At 41.6% G+C, this 26880-nt stretch overlaps 2 protein-coding genes across 3 annotated transcripts; one reads left to right on the top strand and one right to left on the bottom strand.

The window, feature by feature from the left end:
* The first annotated feature begins 1900 nt into the window (after window positions 1-1900).
* Window positions 1901-7289, top strand: ebp (EBP cholestenol delta-isomerase). Its single transcript, XM_084333225.1, has 5 exons — window positions 1901-2036; window positions 2478-2790; window positions 3420-3456; window positions 3572-3702; window positions 5700-7289. Exons 1-5 carry the CDS (start codon window positions 2034-2036, stop codon window positions 5918-5920), a joined length of 705 nt encoding a protein of 234 aa, XP_084189351.1. The 5' UTR covers window positions 1901-2033; the 3' UTR covers window positions 5921-7289.
* A 4593-nt stretch (window positions 7290-11882) lies between these two features.
* fkbpl (FKBP prolyl isomerase like) lies at window positions 11883-25060 on the bottom strand. Of its 2 annotated transcripts, XM_084332636.1 has the most exons (5): window positions 24957-25016; window positions 22975-23142; window positions 19139-19297; window positions 14781-15070; window positions 11883-14118 (listed from the first exon to the last, which is right to left on the bottom strand). In XM_084332636.1, exons 2-5 carry the CDS (start codon window positions 22985-22987, stop codon window positions 13420-13422), a joined length of 1161 nt encoding a protein of 386 aa, XP_084188762.1. In that variant the 5' UTR covers window positions 22988-23142; window positions 24957-25016; the 3' UTR covers window positions 11883-13419. The 2 variants fall into 2 exon arrangements, with proteins under 2 accessions (XP_084188762.1, XP_084188763.1); XM_084332637.1 differs by lacking the exon at window positions 22975-23142 and having other exon boundaries at window positions 24957-25060.
* Between the last annotated feature and the right edge of the window lie 1820 nt (window positions 25061-26880).

The following is a 26880-nucleotide window of genomic DNA, read 5'->3' as shown; positions in this document are numbered from 1 at the left end:
ATTTGCTGCCCTTTTTGTGCAGGGGTGTTACTCTCGCAATTTTGAAGTTCTTGGGGACGTGTCCCTGTTTTATGGAGAGGTTTATTATGTGGGTGATGACTGGGGTGATGGCTGCTGCTGAGTCTCTGAGGAATTTGGAGGGGATGTTGTCATGGCCAGTGGCCTTGTTTGGTTGAAGGGCGCTCAGTTTTTTAAGTACCTCATCTGTAGTTACCATTTCCAGTTTGAAGTCGTCTTTGTGGACGCCTAGGTTCTTGTAGTATGACATACAGATAGACAGTACTGCTACATCTATACATTTATGACATACCAGATTTGCAAATACAGTACTGTTTGTGATACGAAAAGAGTCCAGAAAAGAAGTATATACATTTGACGTAGAAACTGTACATTGGAGGAGGTTGGGTAGGTGGGGGGGGGGGGGGGGTACTGTACATTGGAGGTGGTTGGGTGGGTGGGGGGGAGGTTGGGTAGGAGTGGGGGGAGGTTGGGTAGGAGGGGTGGGTGGGGGACACTGTACAACTGTACAAGCAACACTGTACATTGGAATATTGACAAGACCATACTTGGTAATTTTTACTGTACATTGGAGGGGGTTGTGTTAGGACATTTACAGGGGCCAGTTTCGAATTGCAGTCTCCCGTAGGTGTTCCTTGAGAGTGGTTTTGAAAGTGGGTAGGGATTCACATTCCTTTACAGCTTTGGGTAGGGCGTTCCACATTGATGTGGCATAATTGCGAAACGTGTTTAGTCCCTTGTTTGAGCCGAATCTGGGTTTAACATGATTTGTGGAGCTCCCTCTGGTGTTGTGATCGTGGTATTCACTGACCTTTGGGAAGTATTTTGACATGTACATGGGTACCTTAGTCGTATAGTGTATCTTGTAGACCAGGTCCATTGCAAGTTGCTGTACTCTGTCGTCTACTCTAAGCCATCCTAGTTTGTCAAAGTGGGCAGTGGTGAGGTGGGTTCTAGGAGTAAGGTCAAGCAGTAGTCTGACCAGTTAGTTTTGAGATGTTTGTAATTTTGTTTTTAGCGCCTTTGAGGTGCTCTCCTACACTAGAGAGCGTTTATTGTAAATTGAGTAAAGGAATAGTACAACATATGAACATATGGATTTCCCCATAATATTATGCTGCAAGATAGCCATTTTTATCGACAAGGGGATTATATATACGTTATAAAAACCCTCAGTCAACCATGACTATAAAGCCTTCTGCGCTGCACTGCGACATGGCTCCCAGTAGCACGCCGTGATCGTATAGTGGTTAGTACTCTGCGTTGTGGCCGCAGCAACCCCGGTTCGAATCCGGGTCACGGCAGGGATTAAATGCCCTGACACGGTAAGGGAGTATTATTTGTTTTTATTTGTAGATGATACATTTAATGCCAAGGATTTATGTGATGCAGTCAAACATTCCTATGAGCACAGAGTAATAGATAATTAAGGCATCTACCAGCGATGGATAGAATCCCTCCCAGTATATCATATTTTACCATATTTTACTTAATGACTAAAACTATATCAGAGGCCAAATTGAAATATATTTATCTGACTTATATTGTTCGACTGTGTATTCTTATTTTTAACTACCTAGATGTTTATTGTGAGCGATCTGTGGTGCTGAATTTCCCTCTGGATTAATAAAGTACTTCTATTCTATTCAATTTTGTGTGATTGGAAATTGCTTTGCAGGTGAGTGGTGGTAGGAGCGATGTGGAAAAGGGCGTCGACATTTTCATTGGCGGCTTCCAGTGACAACATCCATGTTCCGAGATGAGAAACCAATCAACAAGCAGGCGAATCTCATGTGCGCGTTGCTCTAGTCATACAACCGTTTGATTGGTTTATGTAATCATAGGCTACTGCCCCGAAGTACAATTTAGTTCCGTGTTTTTTTTGTGTGTTATGCGACAGCACTACCATCACTGTATATTGTATACACATCCATGGTCTATATCGTGTTTGATTTCCTTTAAGTTCTATAGGAGTTTGGCGTTGTGCTGGAGTTCACGTCTAACCTGCTAAATCAATGGTAAGAACAAATTATGTACGTTAATATTACATGTTAAAGCAGACAACCAAATAACTTTTCTGTAGCCAATTATTTTCTGCAGTGGTGTATCACAAGTGCATGCCATGTCGTGATTGAAATTGCAATGCAAAGTGCTATACTGGGAGAACAAATCATTGCAAGACTCCTGTAAAAAAAAGGGGGGGGGGGGGAGTTTTAAAGGGCAATGTCACTCATTTTAAGAATGTTCTTCCTGTGCCCCAGGACAGTTCAGTCAGAATTTTTTAACATGCACCACTCTCCTAAAACCTTGAGCTGCTCCATAGACAATAATTGGAGCACTAACGTTGAAATATGAAATGTGTTTACTCATAGATAGTAATGTATAGCCTACGTATACTGTACAATTACACTGATTCTTTTTTTAACATTATCCAATAATCTACCAACTTCCTTTGATAGATGATGGAGACTACTTCAGACAGACTAGTTCTTCACCCCTATTGGCCCCGGGACCTGTCCATCCCTAGCTATGTGGCCAATGACCGCTCCATGTCTGAGATCCTGGGGTTTCTGTTCTCTGTGTCTGGGGTGTTTCTGCTGGCGACCTGGGTAATCAGCGGCCGAGAGGGGGCCGGAGGCAGGTTAGGGCACTGGAGGCGCCTGGCGGTGTGCTGGTTCGCTGTTTGCGGTTTCATACACAGCATCATCGAGGGCTGGTTCTCACTTTACTATGATGTCATCCCAGCAGACCAGCGCTTCCTGTCTCAGCTATGTGAGTATGGACAAGAGAAATAACAATAAGTTAATTACTTAATTCAAAATGTCTATGTGGTAGTAATTATATGTGTGTGTCCCCAAACATACTGTCCCCAATACCCAAATGTCCTGTCATCCAGTCAATCCCTTTGTCTCCCCTGATCAATCAGTTGCCACCCTTGTCTCTCACCTCCAATACCTAAACCATCCCCCTTCCGGCCCCCATGCGTCTCCCCCCTCTCCCCCTCCTACCTCACCATCAATACATTGATTGATTGAAAGCTTTATTAACAGATAGCAGAATGGGTACAATACAGTACAGCTCAATACACACAATTGTTAAGGGAATGCAGACCAGAGAAGACGTTTGCCCTCCCCACCCCCATAAACCATCATATCTCATACCTACCTGGCCACACCCCCTTTATCCTGGTATAAATGTCTATGTTAACATTATTCTGGGAGCTCTATGGGGGATACGAGGCCTGTATCTTCATGGAGTCATCCACCATAACTCTTGACTTACTTGTGTTTCGATACATCTGTGACTGAGTACATTCCTTGCTCCAGCTAAATTCCTCCACATCTAACATAGTTAAATGAAATGCTGTGTGCTGGAATAATATTTTCCTTTTTTAACCTCAGGGAAAGAGTACTCTAAAGGAGACAGCCGATATGTAATGTAAGTTGATACATTTACACAAACATATGAAGGTAGAATACAGCATTGCTTTAAGTAGGGAGACTATGATGTAATGATTCACCCCCAACCTCTGTCTCTCCGTTTGTCTGTCTAGAGCGGATAACTTCACCGTCTGTATGGAAACGGTGACTGCGTGGCTTTGGGGACCGTTTAGCTTCTGGACAGTGTTTGCCTTCCTGACAAACAAGCCCTACAGATTCGTACTGCAGCTTATCGTCTCATTAGGTAAGATTATGCAATTGCTCCTCCAAAACTCTTTAAACTTTAAACACAGAGTACAGATATATGATGCCAACACAGAGCAATGGCCTCTTGATTGAGTGGTAATCTGTCTATAGCCATGATGATTACTCTGGGCTTGGTTTTTACTGAAGCAGTTGGCAGACATCTGCTTCAGTAAAAACCACTTGAGAGCATTGTGTGGTAACGTGTGACTCTAGCAAATTTTTCTCCTGTAATGAGTATTGTAACACGTCACATTACTGTTAGGCTACTGATCTAATGTAACAAGTCACATTACTGTTAGGCTACTGATCTAATGTAATACATCATATTACTGTTAGGCTACTGATCTAACGTAATACATCACATTACTGTTAGGCTACTGATCTAATGTCACACATCATATTACTGTTAGGCTACTGATCTAATATAATACATCACATTACTGTTAGGTTACTGATCTAATGTCACACATCATATTACTGTTAGGCTACTGATCTAATATAACACATCACATTACTGTTATGCTACTGATCTAATGTAACACATCATATTACTGTTAGGCTACTGATCTAACAAGTAGGTTATGTCTTGTGTTACATACATCATACATTATTGTTTAACCTTCTCAAGTTAAAATTCAAGTTTTATTTTATTTGTCACATATAAGGTACATGTACATTATAGTGAGATGCTTGGTTCTGTAATACCCTCCTGAAATTGTGTAATGTAAATGTAAATTGTGCTTCATGCAGTAAAAAGTTATAGAAAAAGGACCAACACTATACAAAATATACAAAACTAAAATGTAAAAAATGCTAAAATGAGAACAATTATTTAGTTGTGGATTCAAATAAATGTTGATATGATTAATCTCGAGAAATTCTCCCAAGCTTACCGTTTGTTCATGTGTGTGTGGGGGAGGAGGAAATGCGTTATCATGATGCAAGTAGATGTTGCAATTATTTCTTCTTTATTGGTGTAATAAACCTACATTTCTCAAACTCGCCAGTTTTCATCCCCACGTCTGTCTCCCATTGGCTGTCATAACGCTGAGGTTTGAACTGCACGCACAGGCTGAGAGGAAATGCCCTATTGGCCCCTTATGATTATTCCCTCTTTATCAAGTCAAGTTAGGTTAAGTGTTCCTTTATTAATCAATCCCCTTGGGGAAATTCAGGTGTCATAGCAGCATGGGGGAAGGGGAGGTACAGGCAGGAGAAAAAGACAATAATATAAAATAATTATAATATATATATAATATAATATACACATAATAATAATAGAATGGAATTATATTCTATAGATTATAATATAGTCCATGCAGTGTTTAGTAATTAATAGTCAGACAGTCCTAACAGTTCTCAAGTTCTCCAGCTGTTAGTTCTCCAATTATATAGTATAATTCACAGCTTGTTTTCAGCCCTGCCTGGTTGCTTCATATTGCTGAACTGAAGGACATTTTGTTGGAGGAGGAGGAGAAGAAAACAAGGACACCGCTGAGTGTCCACTCTCTAGTCTAACCCAAGGCACAGGCGAAGCCTGGCACAACAAACCTCTCCTCTGACAGAGAACGCATTGTGGACGGCTTTAGGTGTAGCGTGAAAGTAACGAGCAGTGTAACAAACTGTGACCATAACTAAGCACTTCACACTTTCATGAAAACCAAACCAAGCTTCTCTACACATGTTCTCTGAATCCAGATGGTAATTGTACGTCATCTCTATTTATATTTTCCGTGTTGATTCAGATTCTGTTATTTAGCCATTTGTGTAAACGCATACATAGGTAATTGTTGCGGCATTACAGTGTATGCATCCCCCCCCCCCCCCCACAATAACAACAACAATAACAGACGCAGGACAAAAACAGTGCAGTGGAGGATTAATAATTTAAATATATATATATATATAGAAAGTGTAGAGTTCCAGTTAGACCAGTGCAGCATATTGCCAGTGTCACTTGTATACTGTACATAATCTTGTATAATCTGATTCCAGGTCAGCTGTACGGGGCGGTGCTGTACTTCTACACGGAGCACAGAGACGGATACGCTCACAGCGAACTGGGACACCCCGTCTACTTCTGGTTCTACTTTGTGTTCATGAATACACTGTGGGTCGTCATACCTCTGGCGCTCATCGTCGACGCGTGGAGACGGCTCTCGGCAGCTCAGACTGACACGGACGACGCAGGGGCACAGAAGTCCAAGAGCAACTGATGGAGTTGATGAGAGAAATTACTTTTGGGACAAAAGGCCGTTGGCAACGCATTCCAAAGAGGAGGGGGTGGTATAAGGGGAAGGAGGTGTAGAGGTTATACACTCAGGGGCTAGATCCACAAAGAATGGATTGCACCCTTACTTACAAATCATTATGAATTGGGGACCTGGGTGGTGATTGATTGAAAATTGTATTAACAGATTACAGAATGGGTACAATACAGTACAGCTCAATACACACAATTGTTAAGGGGATGCAGACCAGAGAGAGACTTTCGTCTTGTTTACATCAGGGTCCCCCATTTTCAATTCATAATGAATTGTAAGTAAGCACAATGATAAATCACAATGATATCGAAGCAGTGTGGCTTGATATAATTTTTCCTAAAACAAAACCTCTCTTAATCGGTGTCCTCTACAGACCTCCAACTCAAAATTCATTTTATGATTTACTGGAAGAGAGCTCAGTGGATCTTTGTAAATCTGAGGTGATTTTGATTGGAGATTTTAATACCAACACTCTTAAAAAAGATGCACCAATCTTTAAATCATTCAGAAATTACTGCAACCTACATGACTTAAATCAGCTGATCACTCAAGTCACAAGAGTCTGCTCTTCCACACAAACCATCATTGATCTAATTCTGACATCAGACCAGACCAAGATCTCTAGAAGTGGCGTGATAGAATGCAGTCTAAGTGACCATCACATCATTTTCTGCACTCGTAAAATTCAGACCTGTAATAAATTGTCGCAACACAATCAGATTCAGATCTCTGAAAAACTACACAAGTGAAGCCTTAAAAACAGCTCTGGACAAAGTAGATTGGACAAATGTACTAAACTGCACATCGACAGAAAAAGCTTGGTCATGCTTTAAAACCACCTTCCTTTCAGTTATTGACACGCTTGCACCCTCAAAGGTGACCAGGGTCAAAGCCAGAACAGAGCCCTGGGTCACTGCCGAGATTCTAAAAGCCATCAGTGTGAGAAATGAGAGCTTCTCTAAATACAGAAAAACTAAAAATGAACAGCTCTTTGAGACATGTAAAACACTAAGAAATGGAGTAACCAATATGATCAAAAAAGCAAAACTGAACTATTTTAACGAAAAAATTGAGGAAAATAAAAATAATCCTCAAACTGTGGAAGTCTTTAAAAACACTGGGTCACAATAATAGACTCAAGACTAAAACCACAAATCTCAACCTGAAAATAGATAACACGATCATCTCTGACAAATTGAGCGTGGCAAATTGTTTAAACACCTTCTTCACAACTGTTGCTACCACTTTGGTGAACAAACTGCCGATCCACTCTGGCCGATATGGCATACAGCACATCCAGGCCTTTTATAAGGAACTGGGTGTACGTGAAAATGATTTTAAATTGACTGAAGTAACTACTGAAGAGGTTATGAAAAAGCTCAGTATGCTGCAGCCAACAAAAGCCACAGGCCATGACAATATTCCCACCAGATTTCTCAGAGACTCTGCTTCCATCATAGCTCCCATTGTAGCCCATATCACCAACCTCTCCATCAACCAGGGTCACATCCCGCAAGAACTCAAGCTTGCTAGGGTAACCCCTCTATTTAAAAAAGGAAACAAACTAGATCCAGGTAACTACCGCCCCGTTTCTATCCTTTGTTCCATATCAAAGGTAATTGAGAGGCTGGTATATGAGCAGATAGACAACTACCTGACTGAACATAGACTATTGTACCAGTTCCAATCAGGTTTCAGAAAATCACACTCCACTGACACCTGTTTACTGTACCTGACAGATTATATAAAACGGGAGATGGACAAGGGGAACTACTGTGGGATGGTAATGTTGGACCTGCAAAAGGCGTTTGACACGGTCAACCATTCCATCCTACTAGAAAAATTGAGAGCGATAGGCTTTGATAGCAAGTCAGCCAAATGGGTCAAGTCCTACCTGGAGGGAAGAGAACAGGTGGTAGACATCAATGGCACCTTGTCCTCGTCCCTTCCAGTGACATGTGGGGTCCTCCAAGGAAGCATTTTGGGACCTCAACTGTTTTTAATATATATTAATGACATGAAATCGGCATGCGATTGCAACCTGTTCCTGTTTGCTGACGACTCGGCACTCCTGGTCTCAGACAGGGATAAGTCTAAAGTGGAAAGTGTCCTGAGCAGTGAAATGAAAAAAATCTGCTCCTGGCTCAGTGACAATAAATTGTCTCTACATCTGGGAAAAACAGAGGCCATACTCTTTGGGTCAAACGCCAACCTAAAGAAATCCCAGGGTTTTAAAATTAGAGTAGGTGAAAACATTATTGAGGATAAAGAGGAGGTCACCTACCTGGGCTTTATTTTAAATAACAAACTTTCTAACGAAAAAATGGCACAAAAAGTTATTACTAAGGTCAATCAAAAAACCAAATTTTTATTTAGAATTTCCTCGTTCATAAATAGGAACGCTCTGAGGACCCTAGCTGGAGCCCTCATCCAATGTCACTTTGACTATGCTTGCACTTCATGGTACAGCAACATATCAAAACAAATGAAGACAAAGCTCCAGACCTCCCAAAACAAACTAGTGAGACTCCTGCACAACCTTCACTTTAGGACTCACCTAACGCCAGCCCACTTTAGCAGGCTGGGATGGCTTAGGGTTGAAGAAAGAGTACACCAGCTTAAAATGCTACTGGTTTTTAAAGTACTAAAAGAAACGGTCCCCAAGTACCTAGTCAATTATTTTAATAAAGAAGGAGATGTCCACAAACACGCCACAAGAGGAAGCCCCACGCACCGGGTCCCGCCGAGAGTCAGGACATGCATGGGGAAAGATGCATTTTTTTACTCGGCTACGAATGTGGAATGCCCTGCCAACATTTATAAAACTCCTGAACTCTCCTCTCGGATTTAAATCCGCCCTAAAAACATGGCTCAGCAGCAACTCAAATTGGTCTTAAAATGTTTTTTTTTATCTCTTATCATAACTTGGCTTTTATTTCTTTTATCATGAGTTGCTTTTAAGGGTTTGCGGATTTTCTTTTAACATTAGTTAACTGTATGAGTTGTCAGGTTAGGTATTTTTTTTAGAATGCGTCCTGTCAGTGTACATGTCCATTTGTGTTTCTGTGCCTTTTTATGTTCCATGTATGGACCACAATGGAAACAAGCCTTGGCTTTATTGTGTTTTATCCATTTTTGACCTGCGTTATTGACACCGTTATTGTCTTGTCTTTTAAAATGTTTTTTTTTTTTTGTCATACGATTTGTGTCAAAATAAAGTATTCAATTCAATAAATTCACTGTGCAATCCATTCTTTGTGGATCTAGCCCTCACTTTCTTTGTTGATTATTGGATGACTGAGTTTAGAAACGTTAAGATAATGTGGTCCAGCGCTGTATCAAATATGCACAATTGTTTATTGGTTCCCAATTTTAAAGGTCATGTCAGTGAGATGTTTTAATTGTTTGGAATGAGAAACATGTGGACTCAAACTCAGTTTAATTCCGTGGAATAAGCATATAATTGAATCACCTCACTGTCATGGACCGTGATGTGATGACGTAAATTCAACTATTGAATTACATGCTTATTCCTTCAATTGAGTTTGGTTTTAGTCTAAAAATGGTTCTCATTCCAAGCGTTCAAATATCTTACTGATATGACTTGTTAAAGTTGCAATCAAATCAATAAAATCAGAGGTTATAAGTTATAACTAGTTCACCATGTGCCTTTTTTAAAAGTCAAAGGCTGTTTTTAGTGTGTGATTCTTCTGGATTTCAGAGGTACTGCAGGTACATTCACAATAAAGTCATCCATGTTTTTACAACACCACCACCAACTGCCTTGTTTGGAAATAACCCTTAAGATAAGATATTCCTTTATTGATCCCCTTTGGGAAATGTAAGTTAAGTTAATTAAACTTAGGTTATTTCACTGAACACTTATGGATAAGGGGTCAATGGAATGTGAATCCCTGCCCACATTCAAAACCGCCCTTAAAGAGCACCTACGGGAGGCTGCAATTCGAAACTGGCCACCGTAAATGCCCAAAACCCCCACCACCTCCTAATAGACAGTCTCCTCCCCACCGCATGTATATATTCCCTCCCCGCCGTATGTATATTTCCCTCCCACCCACCCACCCCCTCCTAATGTACAGTCCCCTCCCCATCATATGTATATACTCTGTCAGGATCTAGGGGTAACAGTACTGTATATTTGAATACCGCCTATGTCACAAATGTATCAGTACTAAATACCTATATGTCCCTATGCCATAAATGTCATGTATGTTGTGTATGTCATAAATGTCTATATGAATTGAAAATGGGGGACCCTGATGGAAACAAGACAAACGTCTTTCTCAGGTCTGCATCCCCTTAACAATTGTATGTATTGAGCCGTACTGTATTGTACCCATTCTGCAATCTGTTAAATAAAGTTTTCATTCATTCATTCATTCAATGATTCAGTGCTCGCTCATGAGTGCAATACTATTAAGGTGCAAGGCAAGGACATAGATTATTACCGCTCCAAAATGTATGAAAATTTTGTATTAGCTATTCATGATCACCATTTAACGTCCATTGATAATATGTCAGTTATAGAAGAGGTTTCTGAATCATTTCAGAATGAATAGTTGGATGCAAAGAGTTATTATCTTTTGACGTATTTTATTAACTGAGATTAAACCAGATTCCTTGATCCCGTTTACTCCATTGCCATCCCTGATTAAATCAATTTAATTAGGAAAGATTTGCATATTTTTGTTATGACTTTTGCACTTTCAGTGTAAACTGTAGTCTGTTGCACAGATGTGTAAAAGGATGTATGATGCCTGTTTGATTTTGAACGGTGTTAATAGTAATACAAAAAGATCCCAGAGTGTCATTAGTGACACACGTAATATTATTATTTATACCTACTGTCCATATACTCTGTATGATAGCATGTACAACAGTGCTGTATATACCGCATATTTACATTTATATCTTTATATTACCGCATATATATACCCATATTTGTCTGAATATACCTCCATATTATAACCCCTCTATATACTTGCTTGAACGCCTAACCCTTAGCTCTGTATGGTAGCATACTATAATGCTGTATACCATATTTATTCCCACCGCATATACCTATCCATCCACACCTGTCTGTACCTGGCTGCACATAGTCCTTATCATACATTATCCTACTTACTAGTTACGCTGCTGGCCAGTAGTCATCCTGTCTATTTAGTATTTATATAATACAACTCTGTACATACATCTGATAATATTATCACTACTCAGTAGTAGTACTCATTTGTAGTTGTTTACCTAGTTTAACCAACTGCATTGTTATTGCACTTTACTGCTACATTTTGCACTCTGGTTGGATGCCAAACGTCTTTTCGTTTTACACGTGTGCTGTATAATGACACACATTTGAATCTACTATAGCGCTAGAACGCGTCGTGCAAAGTGTAAAATAATAATAGTTAAATGTCTATCAGGCTGTAGTCTACCCATACAACGCCGAAATAGCTCAGTTGGGAGAGCGTTAGACTGAAGATCTAAAGGTCCCTGGTTCGATCCCGGGTTTCGGCATTTTTAAGCTTACGCTTTTTTATTTTATGAGTTATGCTTATGGCGGAAGCAGTTCCTAGGAATATCATGATAAAAATAGTACTCTGGTCATTTGTACTATTTAAAATTATATTTAAATCAATGTAAAGAAGTATTTGATCAATGTATGCCATGTTTTCTATACAAAACCTTAGTAACTAGTAACTGATGAATGTAGTGGAGTAAAAAGTACAGTATTTCCACTTAAATGTAGTTGAGTAAAAGTATAAAATTCCCTCAAATGAAAATACTCAATACTCCAAAATTGTATAGTACTCACGTCACATGGGGTTACATTTGGGTCGGTGGAAGGCTGCCACCTAGTGGCTCATTGGACACAAACATCATTTGCTAGAAAAGTTGTTTTTTTATTCCGAATGGAACACACCATTTTGCCTTCCAATCACCAGCTCCTTACATCCAGACGAGATATTCAAGATCATTTAACTTGGTGTAAAAACGTTGTGCGATTTACTCAAAATGTACATTCAGATAGGGTAACATTCTGTAAAATGTACCACTGTGATGAATCAAAACGGTATGTGAAACGCCATAAATCTCAAGGCAGTGATAATAGATTATCTGCCCTCAGATTCATCACTAATGATAGATACAACACTCACCACTGTGTCCTTCATGAGAAGGTTGGTTGGTCCTCGCTAATGGAGAGGCGCAACAAACACTGGTATTTGTTCATTTCTAAGGCCCTTATTGGTAAGCTACCTCCTTATACTACATCATAATTGGAATGGAATTTTGGAACCTATAGACCCGTTCGCTGTATATGTCAGACTCAGTGTGCGCACGCATCAAGGGGGCAAACGGAACGCAATCCTGGTCAGAACAACGAGGCCGACTACAATATATTTGCATTCGTTAGCCATGCTAGCGATCTAAACAATCAATCCATGTCAAAGTTAGATATCTGAAAGGTGAAAGACTCACACTCAGTCATGCTGATTTGGCTAAATGACATCCAGCCATTTTTGTTTGAAACAACTTTTAGCCAGGAGAGTGTCATGGTTTCTCCATAGAGCCCTGTTGTACTTTTGTATACAGCGAACAGGTCTATGGAACCCGTTCTAGTGACTGGCTGGTCCTTAAGGTCCCCAGAGTTTGCTCTGAACAGGGTAAATCTGCATTTTGCCATGATGCCCCTCTAGCTCATGGATTCACTCCAACAGTCCTTACAGCTTGAGATTCTCCCCTGTTGCAGTTTAAAACATCAATCTCCAACCATCGTCAATCAAGTTGTACTGTACGTGTTTTAATTGAATGTTGTCCTTACTTTTGTCTCACCTTGTTGTCTTATTGTTATGATTGTATATGCCGTGTTATTTTACCGTAATTCCTCTAATAGTAACCGGGTCTCAAATACAAGCCGGGTCTCTATTAATGGCCGGGTGCGCTCTTGAGCTAAGCAATTATAAGCCGGCCTCCTAATACAAGCCGGGTTACTAATATACTGAGCTGCACACTGAGCTAGTTACTTGATTTCACTTTGAAAACGTTGAAATGACCAGTGACCACCTGTAATTGCACTGTTTACTATTTCATACAGTACTTGGTTTCAATAAATGAACCCAGTACATTTTACTGGGTTCAAACTGACACAAAATGTTGATTTATTCATTATGATCCGTTTGAAAATTTGAAATATAGGCCTCCCTCTTATACAGGCCTCCTCCTAATACAAGCCTGGTACCCGCTACAGTTGAAACAAATACAAGCCGGGGTTACTATTAGAGGAATTACGGTATATGCCTTTTCTTTGCTTATTTCTGTATGTACAATTTCTGTATGTACACTCAACGTGACTGTAAATGAGGGAAACCTCAGTTGCCTTTCGAGTTTAAATAAAAGGTCTGAAATGAAAGACAGTCCCATTTTAATGGTTTTCAACTGAACATCTTGCTGAGCCTCCGTCCGAGCTGCGTGTTCGTTTCCTTCTCCCTGCTCGCCACGTCTCGGAGTGCTTTCTGTGCCGCGGGCGAGTCCGGCTGCAGCTCCAGGAGTCTCTTGAACGCCTGCCTGGCCTCCCCCAGCTCGCTCAACGCTAGGCAGGCTTGGCCCAGTCGGTACCAGGCCTTGGCCCCGCTGGGCTCCAGCTGCGTGGCCTTGGCCGCACTGGCCCTCGCCCGCGCCGGCTGGTTCAGCTTGAGCTGGCAGAGCGAGAGGTTGGAGTGGAGCTCCGCTTTAATGGTTCTATACTCGTTCGCCAGGGGAAGCGGAGAGTCCGTAGGGAGGTTCTGTGTTTCACTGCCACCGTTTGCATTTCTCCGCTCCTCCTCTCGTCCTTTCGCCTCCCCCTGACCGGCGTCGCCGTGGAGAGTGATGAGGAGTTTCAAGGCGCGGCCATAGCTGTCCGCTGCTCCCCATACGTCCCCGTTTCTGAATCTCGCTCCTCCCCTCTCCTTGTGTGACCTCACCCAGTCCCATTTCTGGACAGGAGGCATCTCCCAGGACTCCTTGCCCGGCGTGAAAGAGTGCAGTTCGACAGTCGCACGTAGAACCCGGTGTCCCTCTGCCGCTTGGTGTCCCTCTGCCTCTCGGGTCACAGAGGCCCCGGCTCCACTTCCCACCGGAGTCAGCGAGATCTGGCAGGCAAAAAAGGCACGACGGTTAGGCCTACGGTATACTTTTCATTCTTACACGTTTGAATAAATACAGACGAGATAAAAAAAAACGCAACGCATCTGTAATTGCCAGCGGCTCAGGAGGTAGAGCTGGTCGTCTGGTAATCGGAAACCGGTTAGATTCCGGCTCCTCCCGGCGGCACGTCAAAGTGTCCTTGAGCTAACTGCTCCCGACGAGCAGGACGGCACCTTGCATGGTCGCCTCCGCCGTTGTGTGTGAATGTGTGAGTGAATGGGTTAATGTAAGGCATAAGTTGTAAAGCTTATAATTCAGTATGTGGCGTAAAACTATAGAATTCTCTCCAGAATGATTTAAAGAGTTGTACAACTACAAATATCTCTCAGTTCAAGAAAATGTATAAATAAAGAAAAAAAGTTCATGTTATTGTAAGTATTGCTTGTTGTCAATGTGTAATTGACAGGCCATCTATTTCTATTGTTTATTTATAGTTTTGAGTAAGGCTAAATACGATTTTCTTCTCCCTGCTCCTTTTCGCTCATGGAATGTGCAAATTGGGAGGTGCTTTTTATTATGAAATGATGCTGTTGTACTTTTGTGGAGCTGTGCATTGCCATGAACGGCACAAATAAAAATGAAATGAAATATACAATGCATTCCTTACCTCACATTTCTCTTTCGCCGTCATCCCTTCGACACATGCCTCCGTTATATCGCACTGACCCTCCCCCAGCCGGAGCGTTGTCCAATCTCCCAGCGGCACGTGCAACACAGAGGTCGGAGAACGCGGGAAGGATGTAGGCTGTGCCTCCATGATTGGCCGGTCCGTTTCGGTCGACAGCTCCTCGTCTCCTCTGTCTGAAGCCGAGCTCTCCGTCTCATTTAGGTCCTCTTTGAGACGCACTCTGACTCGACACAGGGACCCCATCCTTGGGCAGTCGCCGGATGACCAGGCTGAAGGGAACGAGGAGGCATTAACGTGAGATATTCCTACACATAATAATAATAATACACTTTATTTGTATAGTACCTTTCATACAAGAATTGCAGCTCAAAGTGCTTCACAGCAGTAAAGAAAAAAATACATAGGCATAAAATGAGCACAAAATTGGCAGATCAAAAGCAATGCATGAAGTGCAGACATAAAATGAGTATAAAACGAGCACAAAATAGATAGCAGCAAAATAGACAAAGTCAAGATAAGGGATAGAACATTAAATCACATAGTTTTTCATATTAGGATCTAACATCTTAACACTTTGATCGCCGGGGTTAAATTCATAATTTACCATCCCTCGCCAGCCCTATTTAACATGGAGAAGTTCCCCTTCTTTGCAGGGCTATAACTTTTAAAATTGTATTGCTAAATTGACATTACTATGGCCCATTCAACGTCTTATATCTATTGTTCAGGGTGTAGCAACGTTATACTTTTTCATTCACATATTCATACTAAAATACGATCTAAAGTATAAGTATGTTTTTATCGTTTTCTGCAGCTTTCTCCAGAACTTGATTTATAGCCCTAAATGCATTATATTGATGATCAAATACAGTTTGGTAGGAATCTGTGCGAGATAATAAATGTCAAATGGACGTACTTCTAGAAGTTACTACGTATGATCTGATGATGACCGGATGGGGGGGGGGGGGGGGGGGGGGTTGTTTATAATTCCGTGGGCAACGTTATATCATTCATCTAGTGTGGGTGATATGATCATTAGAGCAGTTAGTATAGAAGACATTACAAAATAACGCTGAAACTCACCGTAGCTTCCTCTCGCCGTTGGGAGATGAGCGTGGAACAGAATTTTTTCTATTATGGGATGTCGAAATATCCGATCCATTTCCAGGTTGTATAATAGTATATACGTCCAAATCATGTTGTTTATCGAGTTATTGGTAACGGATCACTATCCGTCGTGATCAGCTCAAGTCCTGGGACTATTACCGAGTGATCGGACCAAATTGAAATGAGCACCAGCTTCCACTTCCTGTTTCTTCCCTGGGCGATCCGCCGATCGGCCACCAGATGGCGCTCTTGAACCGTTAGAGAGTTGATAGGGGCTCACCAGTACATCTCATGTCTCCGGGGGAGAAATATGATTTCGATCACAGATTTTTAAAATATTGATATCAAAGACGCTGTCCAGCGTCTTCGGCAGAATGAGCATGGCGGGGAATGACGTGTTCCAGCGTCAACGGCGATTAAAGTGTTAATAGGCCTCTTTGTTTACGGTTTGATTATCACTGATACACATAAAATAGACATAAAATCATGAAATTGGCAGATACACATAAAATAGATATCAAATTGGCAGACACACGTAAAAAAAACGAAGTGCTTCAACACAGCAGTATTTTAGATGTTTAGTGTCAGAGCCATTTCTCATATACTCTGCCTTTCCTTCGTTCTAAGGTACATTATAGAACAATTACAGTTCAAGAATTACTTTACAGAACAGTTCTGAATTACTTTACAGAAGAGCAATACGTTAAAGATTTGTGTTTTAGGCACAAATCAAATGTATTTGTAAAGCCCGAAATCACAGGTAATACCCCCGTGGGCTGGACAAGTCTTCTTTAAACAAGTCAAGAAGAAACATCACAATAAATCAAAAACAAAAACCACCATAAAATCCAAAATAAATGCAACACTCCCAGACACACTGCAGCCAAGGTAAGGGAAAAACTCACTAAAAACCTAGCAATAGGAAAAAAGCACCACAAGCGATGTGGAGGAGAGAAACCTTCGAAGGGCAGTTCAAAGGGTGATACCCCAACTTGGATGTCGGTGATAATATGTTGATAATAAATACAACTTTAAGTAGACTCACTGGCGTAACGGAGGCCCCCACACCCCCCACGGTGCGGGGGAGCCCCGGAGCTTAGGGGGCCCTGCCCCCACTGTAGGCTATCCTCTTAGATTTCGTAACGCGGGAACAGGGCGCAGAGGGCAGGGCCCCCCTCCCTGCTATGTTGCTAAGTAGGCACCCCGTCCCAGTCATGTGTACGCTGTAGTACAACAGTGTATCATTATACAAAGACGTGGACCTCTTACAGGCGACAGCAATGCTTGGTAACGCAACACTTGCCCAACTCCGAGGAGTTTGATGGCTTAAAAGCGCAAGACCTGGCATCCTCATGGGGTGTACACAGTCTCTTCAAAGACAGACGTGCAAGGCGCACAAAGAGGCACTTTTCAGAGCTTTGTGAGGACCAGCGGCTCCAAGGCAGGGGAGCATTTTAGAGTGGCGGTATTTTACGCAAATATCGATATTGTAGATTTGTTGGAATGAGCGAAGTTGCACAGCGATGTTCTTTTCTGCTTCCCCGCGAACATTTGCGCGCAACAGACAAGGATCTGTCTGACACTCCGCAAGTGCTTTATCAGGCCAGTATAAAGACGACCTGTCAGCCGAGTTTCCTTTCCAGATCCTGTCCCTCCGTAATGCTCTTAGGCCTACTATAAAGAAAATTGAGCGTGGAACAATCAAAGACCTTGCACAAACCCTGCTCATCGAAAATCAGTCCATTTTGCCAAGTATCCTCGATGTTGCCACAGCACTGAAATTGTTTTTAACTATACCCGTGACTGTTGCCAGTGCTGAGAGATCTTTCTCAAAACTTAAATTAATAAAGACCTATTTGAGGAGCACATGTCGCAAGAGAGACTGTCTGGGTTAGCAGTCCTTAGTATTGAGAGCAGACGCGCGCGCAGTATAGATTTAAAGACTGTTATACAGGACTTTGCGCAGAAGAATGCCAGGAGACGCGCTCGTATAAAATAATAGGCCTACAAAGCAGCTCCTGATTGCATCCTCTATGTAGCCTATAGCAGGGGTTCCCAAACTTTTCAGGCCGGGGCCCAGAAAATAAGGCGTCAGAGAGCCGCGGCCCAATGCACATCGTCTGGCTTTTTTTTTTTTTTTTTTTGTCAGGCGACCGATTTTTTAAGCCAAATATCACTTCAATCCTATTAAGTTAGTTCAAGTTAGTTATTCATTTATATGTGCTATTTATGAGAGGGCTAACTTGTTGCAAAATAATAATGATAATAATAATAGCCTCATTAAAATACTATTGTTGCTTCGGTTGTGTTCAGCGTTTTATGTGCATAATCTGTTATTTAGTTTGAAATGTTCGTTGAAATAAGTAGATTTTTCGTTTTTGTTTATTTATTAAGTTAATATAAAACCATATAGTCACATTTTAGAATACAATAGAATAGAATTTTAGAATACAACTAGAAACACTGTCCTGGCCTGCTTCTAAGTTCAGTGGCCTGACAAAAAAAATTAAAATAAAAAAATAAAAAATAATTTTTTTTTTTTTTTTTAATCATCTCGCGGCCCACCCGTGGCTGCTCGCGGCCCACCTTTGGGTCGCGACCCCGACTTTGGGAACCACTGGCCTATAGGATGTGTTTTGTTTGTTTGTTTTTTTGTAGGCTACTTTTCTTTTATACAGAATGTTATATATGTGAACTGTTCCGTTGTGTGAACTCCAATGATGATAGGCTATAACGTTCTACAATATACCTTCATGTTACAAAAAATACACAGCCACTTGTTTGTATTTGTCAATGATGTTTAAATCAGATGTATATTATTATACAGTTCCTACTGACCCTACTGTTTAATCAGATGTATCTTTATACAGAAAGTTCCTACTGACCCTATACTGTTTAAATCAGATGAATCTTTATACAGAAAGTTCCTACTGACCCTACTGTTTAAATCAGATGAATCTTTATACAGAAAGTTCCTACTGACCTATACTGTTTACAAAAGATGCCTGAAAAAATAAACATTTTAAAAAAGTGGCCGCGATGTCTATCCCATGTCACTCTATTATTGATTTAGGGGAGGGGGCGGAGCCCCATTGTCTGACCTGCGGGGGAGCCCTGACATATTGCGCAACGCCACTGAGTAGACTTACTTATTGCTGTTGTTCACATCTCAAATATATGAGTTTGATCAAGTATAAGGGTAATGTTCATTAAAATAAAAAGGTCCATACATGCATCGTCTCCAGCATCAGATGGTGTCTGTCGACCCATGCTGTGTGTTCTCCTCCGCTGGACCTCCCAGAGGCCCCTGGAACACACCGACACCCAGGATGTGACATCATGGATGTCACTGGCTTCCTGCCTTTCTCGGATGTATACAGGATCCATCACTAGAGAAAAAGAAGAGAACTCAAGGTCTACAGGTCACATGTGATTCAGGAATGTAAACAAACACATCACCAGCCACCCGGGAGGAAATCAAAGTAACTATGGGAAGGGCGGCTAAGTGGCGCAGTGGGCAAGGGTTCGAGCCCAGCTCTCGGCGTTGCTACCAGCTTGGCTGGACGTTGTGGACAGCGACTCCTACAGGTCGGTTGGTGCGCCTGTACAGCAGAATCAGGAAGCATCGGGGGCAGCGTGAGCCTCCCACGCGTTACTCCTCGCCACTGAGAGATCGCGCTGTACAGGTGAAAAGATGCAACAGCTGCCTCCTCGTGTACCGGAGGGGACACGTGATGCAAGGCTTGGTCCTCACTGCAGCCGACCAGTGGGAGGCATAGTCTAGCAACGTTCGAGACAGGGGAGGGGAGAATTGAAGGGAGAATTGGCGAGGCGAAAATTGGGATGGGAGAAAAATAGAAAAATAAGGAGAAAAAGTGGATAAAAAAAAGTAACTATGGGAAGCTGTTGGGGTCAAAAATGGTAACATGATTAATTGTTAAGATTTATAATTAATAAAAAAAAATTGATGTGTTAATATTGACAATCTTATTTTCTTTAACACATTCGGCGCCAAACCCCGAGATAAGTCGTGTTAACTCGCCATGTGTTGGATGCCAGACCCGAGATATCTCGGGTTTTGGTTGTTTTTTCTTTTATTAGATATTTGTATTCATTATTCATCCACTGACCTCTGTGTTGCCATAGGAAAGGATTTTGAGATCGCCAAAGTGCAATACCGGCCGCATCCTGCCAGATGGCAGTGTCGCCTACCCTTTGAAACCTTATATCTAACCCTGTGTTACACTCAAATGTCTCTGGGTGCTATATTTAGACGGAGACGAGTAAATCACTTCATCCGACCACTTCGAAACGCATCTATGATCTGGCACACTGGATCCATAAATTGTGCCAAATTATGTCTGGGACCAGATGGACACCAATACTGGAAATCGCGATCAGACAATTGGAATATTCTTTTTGGAATACCCCCGACCAAAGGTAAGGACTATCTGACATCAATTTCAGCTTGATCCAACAATGTTTTGATATCGATCCAGCTGATCAGCTTATGTAGTGTTCAACACGAATGCCGTTACTGGCCATCAAAGCATAATAAAACGACCTCCCCCCCTTTCATGATGAAACATAATACCTATTATATACATTTGATTTGGAAATAGTCCAGGCAAGAAACGCCAATATTAGAATACACGTAGCGCTCTATAACTCAGCGTTTCAGCGCGAACGTATGCATGAATAAATTATCTCTTTTTTGCATGTTTGACGGAAGAAAGTCACTGTCATAGGACTATAGTATTGTCTCCATAGCTATAATATAGAATATAGAATAGCTCTCCAAACATAGTGACGCACAGTGAAAATAAGGAAACGAAAATTATGGAAACGTGGCACGTTAGCCACAAGGACCCGACTAATCCCTGGTGCTGAATGTGTTCTTTAAATATACAAAAATCACATATGGTTGGTTACATTTGAATGTTTGAGTTGAGAAATACAAGTTTCAAAACTACCAGTAATCTCTGCATTTTCCTTGATAACCAAGCAATGTCATGACACCATTTACTTATTATATCGCAATCGCCAATCACAATATTGTCTTTTTTACCAAAACATGCAGCCCCTACACCTGTCCTTGTGTTTAAATATGCATGTTAGGGGACACGTTATGGAAAATGGGTTTTGCTTAGTCTTTACATATGTACTCCTTGCGATTGGGAGGGTTTGAAGCCTGTTGAAGCTGTTCAGAATGGCATCCCTCGATGATGAGTCACAATGGAAACACAGGCAATGAATTCGCTTTGATTACTCAATTAGCTGTGCTTTTTGGAGCCAAGCACTCCGTTTCCCAAATTTTTTTGCCCAGCTTGTAAAAGTAGCCAGGCAGGGAAGGAAATAATAAAGAAATTGGTATGTTGCTACACCCATCAAAATAGTGTGTTCAATACAATGGAATAAAGAGGTGGTCGAAAATAGATAATTATGAATTGATTTAGACTAGTTTATTGGGGGGGTGAACAACAAGTCACCAGGAGGGGTACAGCTCTGGCAGCTATTGGGTCAGTAGAATGGTTTGTCAAATAGTATAGAGCTCGAGTGCTGTTAAACTATATTAAGATTTTTTTGTTTTTATATTTTCCCTTTATTGTTCCTTACAATGAAAGCATGTAGGCAGGTGGTCTAGATATGAATTAATACTTTTTTCTCTCTGTGTGGAAATTGATTGATTGATTGATTGAAAATTGTATTAACAGCGGGCGGTCAGGTGGCGTAGCGGAGATTGCGTTTGTCACCAAGACCGGAGACGCTGGATTCGCCTGTTGTCACCAGCTTGGCTGGCCGTTCAGACTAATACAATTGGCTGTATTAGAGGGTGGGAAAGCTGGTGGGGTGGGTCCGGGTCGTTGTAAACAGCGACTCCTACAGTTCGGTCGGGGCGCCTGCTCAGCGCGGATAGGATATAAGGGGGGTAGTGTGATCCTTCCACACGTTACACCCTCTCAGTGAGAGTCCGCGCTGCCAGGTGAAAAGAAGCGGTTGATTGGCTAGACGTGTGTCGGAGGAAGCACGTGATAGCCTCCTTTCTCCCAGACCGACTGTGGGGGGTAAGTGCGCAGCGACCAGGAAGGGGATTGGGAATTGGCATAACGACTAACATTGGGATGGGAGAAAATCGGAGGAAAAAGGAGGGGGGAAAAAAGATAAAAAAAAAAAAAAATTATTAAAGGGGAACTATCTTATAAATGGCCTTTTTGAGTGTTTAGCATTGTTTCCTAGCTATGTGAACTTATATTAATATGATCTATGTCTCAAAATTCTCATATTGGTGCATTCTTCCAATTCTCCTCTCACAATATTCACCCTCACTGAACTGAGTCGTTTGAAAATGTGCCTATATGTGATGTCACATAGTCGCTGCTGCATGTTAATGTTCAGGCGAATGTAAAGCCACACAGTGGTTTAGGTGGCACCTGTAGCTGCGGCTGCAAAACAGCTCGAAATCTTGAGGTAGAAAAATGCTGTTTTTGAGGACTTGATTAGAAATACAAAACAATGAATAAAAAAATATATATATATTACAGAGGTGTTCCATAGACTCACAGGAATTGTGTAAAAGTGCCCAAATAGTGAAAGAAATAGTAAAATAGTTCCCCTTTAACAGATTGCAGAATGGGTACAATACAGTATGGCTCAATACACACAATTGTTAAGGGGATGCAGACCAGAGAAAGACTTTCGTCTTGTTTACATCACCATTTACCATTTTCAATTGATAACATATCACGAACAGTACGAAACAGTGGAGTTGCAGTGAGCACGTAATCTCAAACGTGTTGCCAGGTTTTCAGCTAGTACTTTTAACAATCCTAATAATAACGTTGCATAATTGACCAGCTCGTGGCCAGGGAAGGAGTAGCTGGTATACCCAACCTCTACAATGCTCAACCCCATAGTATGAGGTTCACTATGAATTGAAAATGGGGGACCCTGATCAATCACGTCGTACGACGGGTTTCAAGTTCATGCGAATTCTGCCAATAACGGCGTACGACGTGTTTCAAGTTCATATTTCATATTTTCGTCATGGTATTCATATTTCACTCACGGAGCCTTGTCATATGCTGCGGGAGCCATCACACCTCTGCAACGCTTCAATACTGCCACCTGGTGGCTGATCGGCGAGTTGCAACCGGAAGTGGATCTCTTGTGATCCCGGTGCGTCTGCCTATTCCGTCCGGCCACTCGTTTATCGTTGCGGGACTCAATACACACACTGTGGATATAGATTCGTTGCCATAACTCAATAATCCACATGATTTGGGCGTATATTAGTATTATACAAACCGGAACTGGATCGCATCGATCCACATCACATAACTGGGATCTGTTTGCTCCACTCTCATCGCCCAACGGTACGAGGAGACTGACGTGAGTTTCAGCGTTTTTCTTTATCATTTTCGATACAAACTGCTCTGATCTATATATCACCCATACTACATAAATCATTTAACGTCGGTCACGGAATTATAAACGACCCCCCCCCCCTCCGTTCACCCGCGGATGATCAGTCATAATGTTTAGGACCATGTACAGTTGACATTTTTAATATAACGTTGATCGGTATCAAACGGCATTTGATAATCTAATATAATCTCACGTTCTAGGAAATACTGCAGAAAACGATAAAAACATATTTATACTCTAGACGGTATTTTCGTATGAATGTGTGAATGAAAAAGTAAAACGTTCCTACATCCTGAACGATAGCTAATCGATGTTGAATGGGCCATAGTAATGTCAATTTAGCAATACAATTTAAAAAGTTAGAGCCCTGCAAAGAAGGTGAACATCTCCATAGACTTACAGTACTGACAGAGAATGGTTTAGGATGATCAAAGTGGTGGCAGAGAATGTGTTAACAATTGTGTGTATTGAGCCGTACTGTATTGAATTTGTACCCATTCTGCAATCTGTTAAATAAAGTTTTCATTCATTCAGGTTGAGTGAAAATATCAGACCAGAAAACAAATGCTCGCCAATTGTAAGGTAAATGTATCGTAAAGAAGTCAAACTACGTTGTTGGCTTTGTTATTACACAACCTCCATAGGGCTAAATTGCAATGTTCAGTTGTAAAGTGCAATGTTTATAATCCCAGTACGGTTTGCTTTTCCTCAAATCGAGCTACGCAATCTAACACAGGTTCCTATGCCTATGCTATGGGTTTCCTCATTTAAATTCAAATGTACCTACCAGGTCACTTGCATGGAAAGTCACCTGCTCCAACTTCCAAGGTAGTGAATTATAACAAAGCCAACTACTTCACGTCTTTACATTACGTCTCGCCCAATTGGCCAGCATTTGTTTTCTGACCCATTATCACAGTCAAAACGAAAACATAAGGTTTTGCCACATCAATGTGGAACGCCCTACCCAAAGCTGTAAAGGAATGTGAATCACTACCCACTTTCAAAACCACTCCCAAAGAACACCTACGGGAGACTGCAATTCGAAACTGGCCCCTGTAAATGTCCCAACCCAACCCCCTCCAATGTACACAGTAAATGACGAAGTATGATTGTCAATATTCTAATGTACAGTTTTGCTTGTACAGTTGTACAGTGTGTCCCCCCACCGCCAATGTACAGTCCCCCCCACCCACCCAACCCCACCTGGACTCTTTTTGTACCACAAACAGTACTGTATTTGCAAATCTGGTATGTCACATAAATGTATAGATGTAGCAGTACTGTCTATCTGTATGTCGTGTATCTGTCATATGTTATGATGAATTGAAAATGGGGGACCCTGATGTAAACAAGACGAAAGTCTTTCTCTGGTCTGCATCCCCTTAACAATTGTATGTATTGAGCTGTACTGTACTGTACCCATTCTGCAATCTGTTAATAAAGTTTTCAATCAATCAATGGTCTACCAGCTAGTTTTCCTACGATAACGCATGTCCGCATATCTAGCAGCTAACGTTAGCTATCTAGCTAGATAATTTGCAGAGTAAATTAAGCGCAAACGTGGATTGTATCCTACACATTCACCACATTGTACATACAAAATTGAATTAGCACACTTACCGAGAAAACATAGACCTGGCTATTATTGAGTAAGCATGGGCGCCTTCATTTCCTGACCGCTCGTTGGTTTGACACAGAGCCGTATAATTACGGCACTGGTTTCCAATAGGGTCCAGCTGCAGACTCGGAGCCTCGAGGTCCAGATTGGTACTTCCGACCGCCACAGGACTTCCGACCGCCACAGGACTAATGCGGAAGTATCTCGAAGTACGTCTGACGTATCTCGAATTACGTCTGACGTTTCTCTTCATAAAATAATATAAAATCAGCAGCATGGGGAGGGCCGGGGGGAGGGGAGGTACAGGTCACATAATTATAGTACAGTGGAGAAGTAAAAATGGAATAAAAAGGCAGTGTAAACAATATACAATATTATTAACTCTAATAATAACACGCCTCGCGGGCTCATTATAATACGAGTCACATAATTATAGTACAGTGGAGAAGTAAAAATGGAATAAAAAGGCAGTGTAAACAATATACAATATTATTAACTCTAATAATAACACGCCTCGCGGGCTCATTATAATACGAGAGCCGTGGGTCTGCATTGTATAGAGCGGATCCCCCGGCCGTATTCAAGCGCTGGAGCGCTTTGCGATGGATCAAACTGTATTAATATAGTAGTAATAATAGTAGTTGGCTAGTTGCGCGCTTCTGGCCACCTCCCGCAGTGCGCGCATACACACATACTGTCTGTAGCTATACAGTACGTGCAAAATTAATTGTCAAGAGCCTCATCTCATCTGGCTCTGCAAATAGATCTAGAGTCTGAATATCATATAATAGCCTGCTGATGATCTCTCTCTCGAGTCAAATCCATTCTGAGAACGGAATGCAGTGCCCGCGACGAGGGTCTTGATTGATTGATTGATTGATTGATTGATTGATTGATTGAAAATTGTATTAACAGATCATGCTGGACCTACAAAAGGCCTTTGACACTGTCAATCACTCCATTCTTGATTGAACATTTTATTAACAGATTGCAGAATGGGTACAGTACAGTACAGCTCAATACACACAATTGTTAAGGGGATGCAGACCAGAGAAAGACTTTCGCCTTGGGGGGGGGGGGGGGGTCGGGTAGGAGGGGTGGGGGACACTGTACAACTGTACAAGCAAAACTGTACATTGGAATATTGACAAAACCATACTTGGTCATTTACTGTACATTGGAGGGGGTTGGGTTACAACACAGGAGCAGAGTATAAACAACAGTACAGGAATGAGAAACAGTACTGTACTGTCGTTTATACTCTGCTCCTGTGTTGTAACCCAACCCCCTCCAATGTACAGTAAATGACCAAGTATGGTTGTCAATATTCCAATGTACAGTTTTGCTTGTACAGTTGTACAGTGTGTCCCCCCCCCCCCACCCCTCCTACCCGACCCCCCCCCCCAACCACCTCCAATGTACAGTCCCCCCCCCCCACCTACCCAACCTCCTCCAATGTACAGTTTCTACGTCAAATGTATATACTCTCTTTTCTGGACTCTTTTTGTATAACAAACAATACTGTATTTGCAAATCTGGTATGTCATATATGTCCTGATGAATTGAAAATGGGGGACCCTGATGTAAACAAGACGAAAGTCTTTCTCTGGTCTGCATCCCCTTAACAATTGTGTGTATTGAGCTGTACTGTACTGTACCCATTCTGCAATCTGTTAATAAAATGTTCAATCAAGAATGGAGTGATTGACAGTGTCAAAGGCCTTTTGTAGGTCCAGCATGATCTGTTAATACAATTTTCAATCAATCAATCAATCAATCAATCAATCAATCAATCAATCAATCAATCAATCAATCAAGACCCTCGTCGCGGGCACTGCATTCCGTTCTCAGAATGGATTTGACTCGAGAGAGAGATCAGCAGGCTATTATATGATATTCAGACTCTAGATCTATTTGCAGAGCCAG

Source organism: Notolepis coatsorum, assembly GCF_963971535.1.
Source record: "Notolepis coatsorum genome assembly, chromosome: 17".
Lineage (NCBI taxonomy): Eukaryota > Metazoa > Chordata > Actinopteri > Aulopiformes > Paralepididae > Notolepis > Notolepis coatsorum.
Note: the sequence above shows the minus strand (reverse complement) of the source record. Positions and strands in the feature narration are given on the sequence as shown.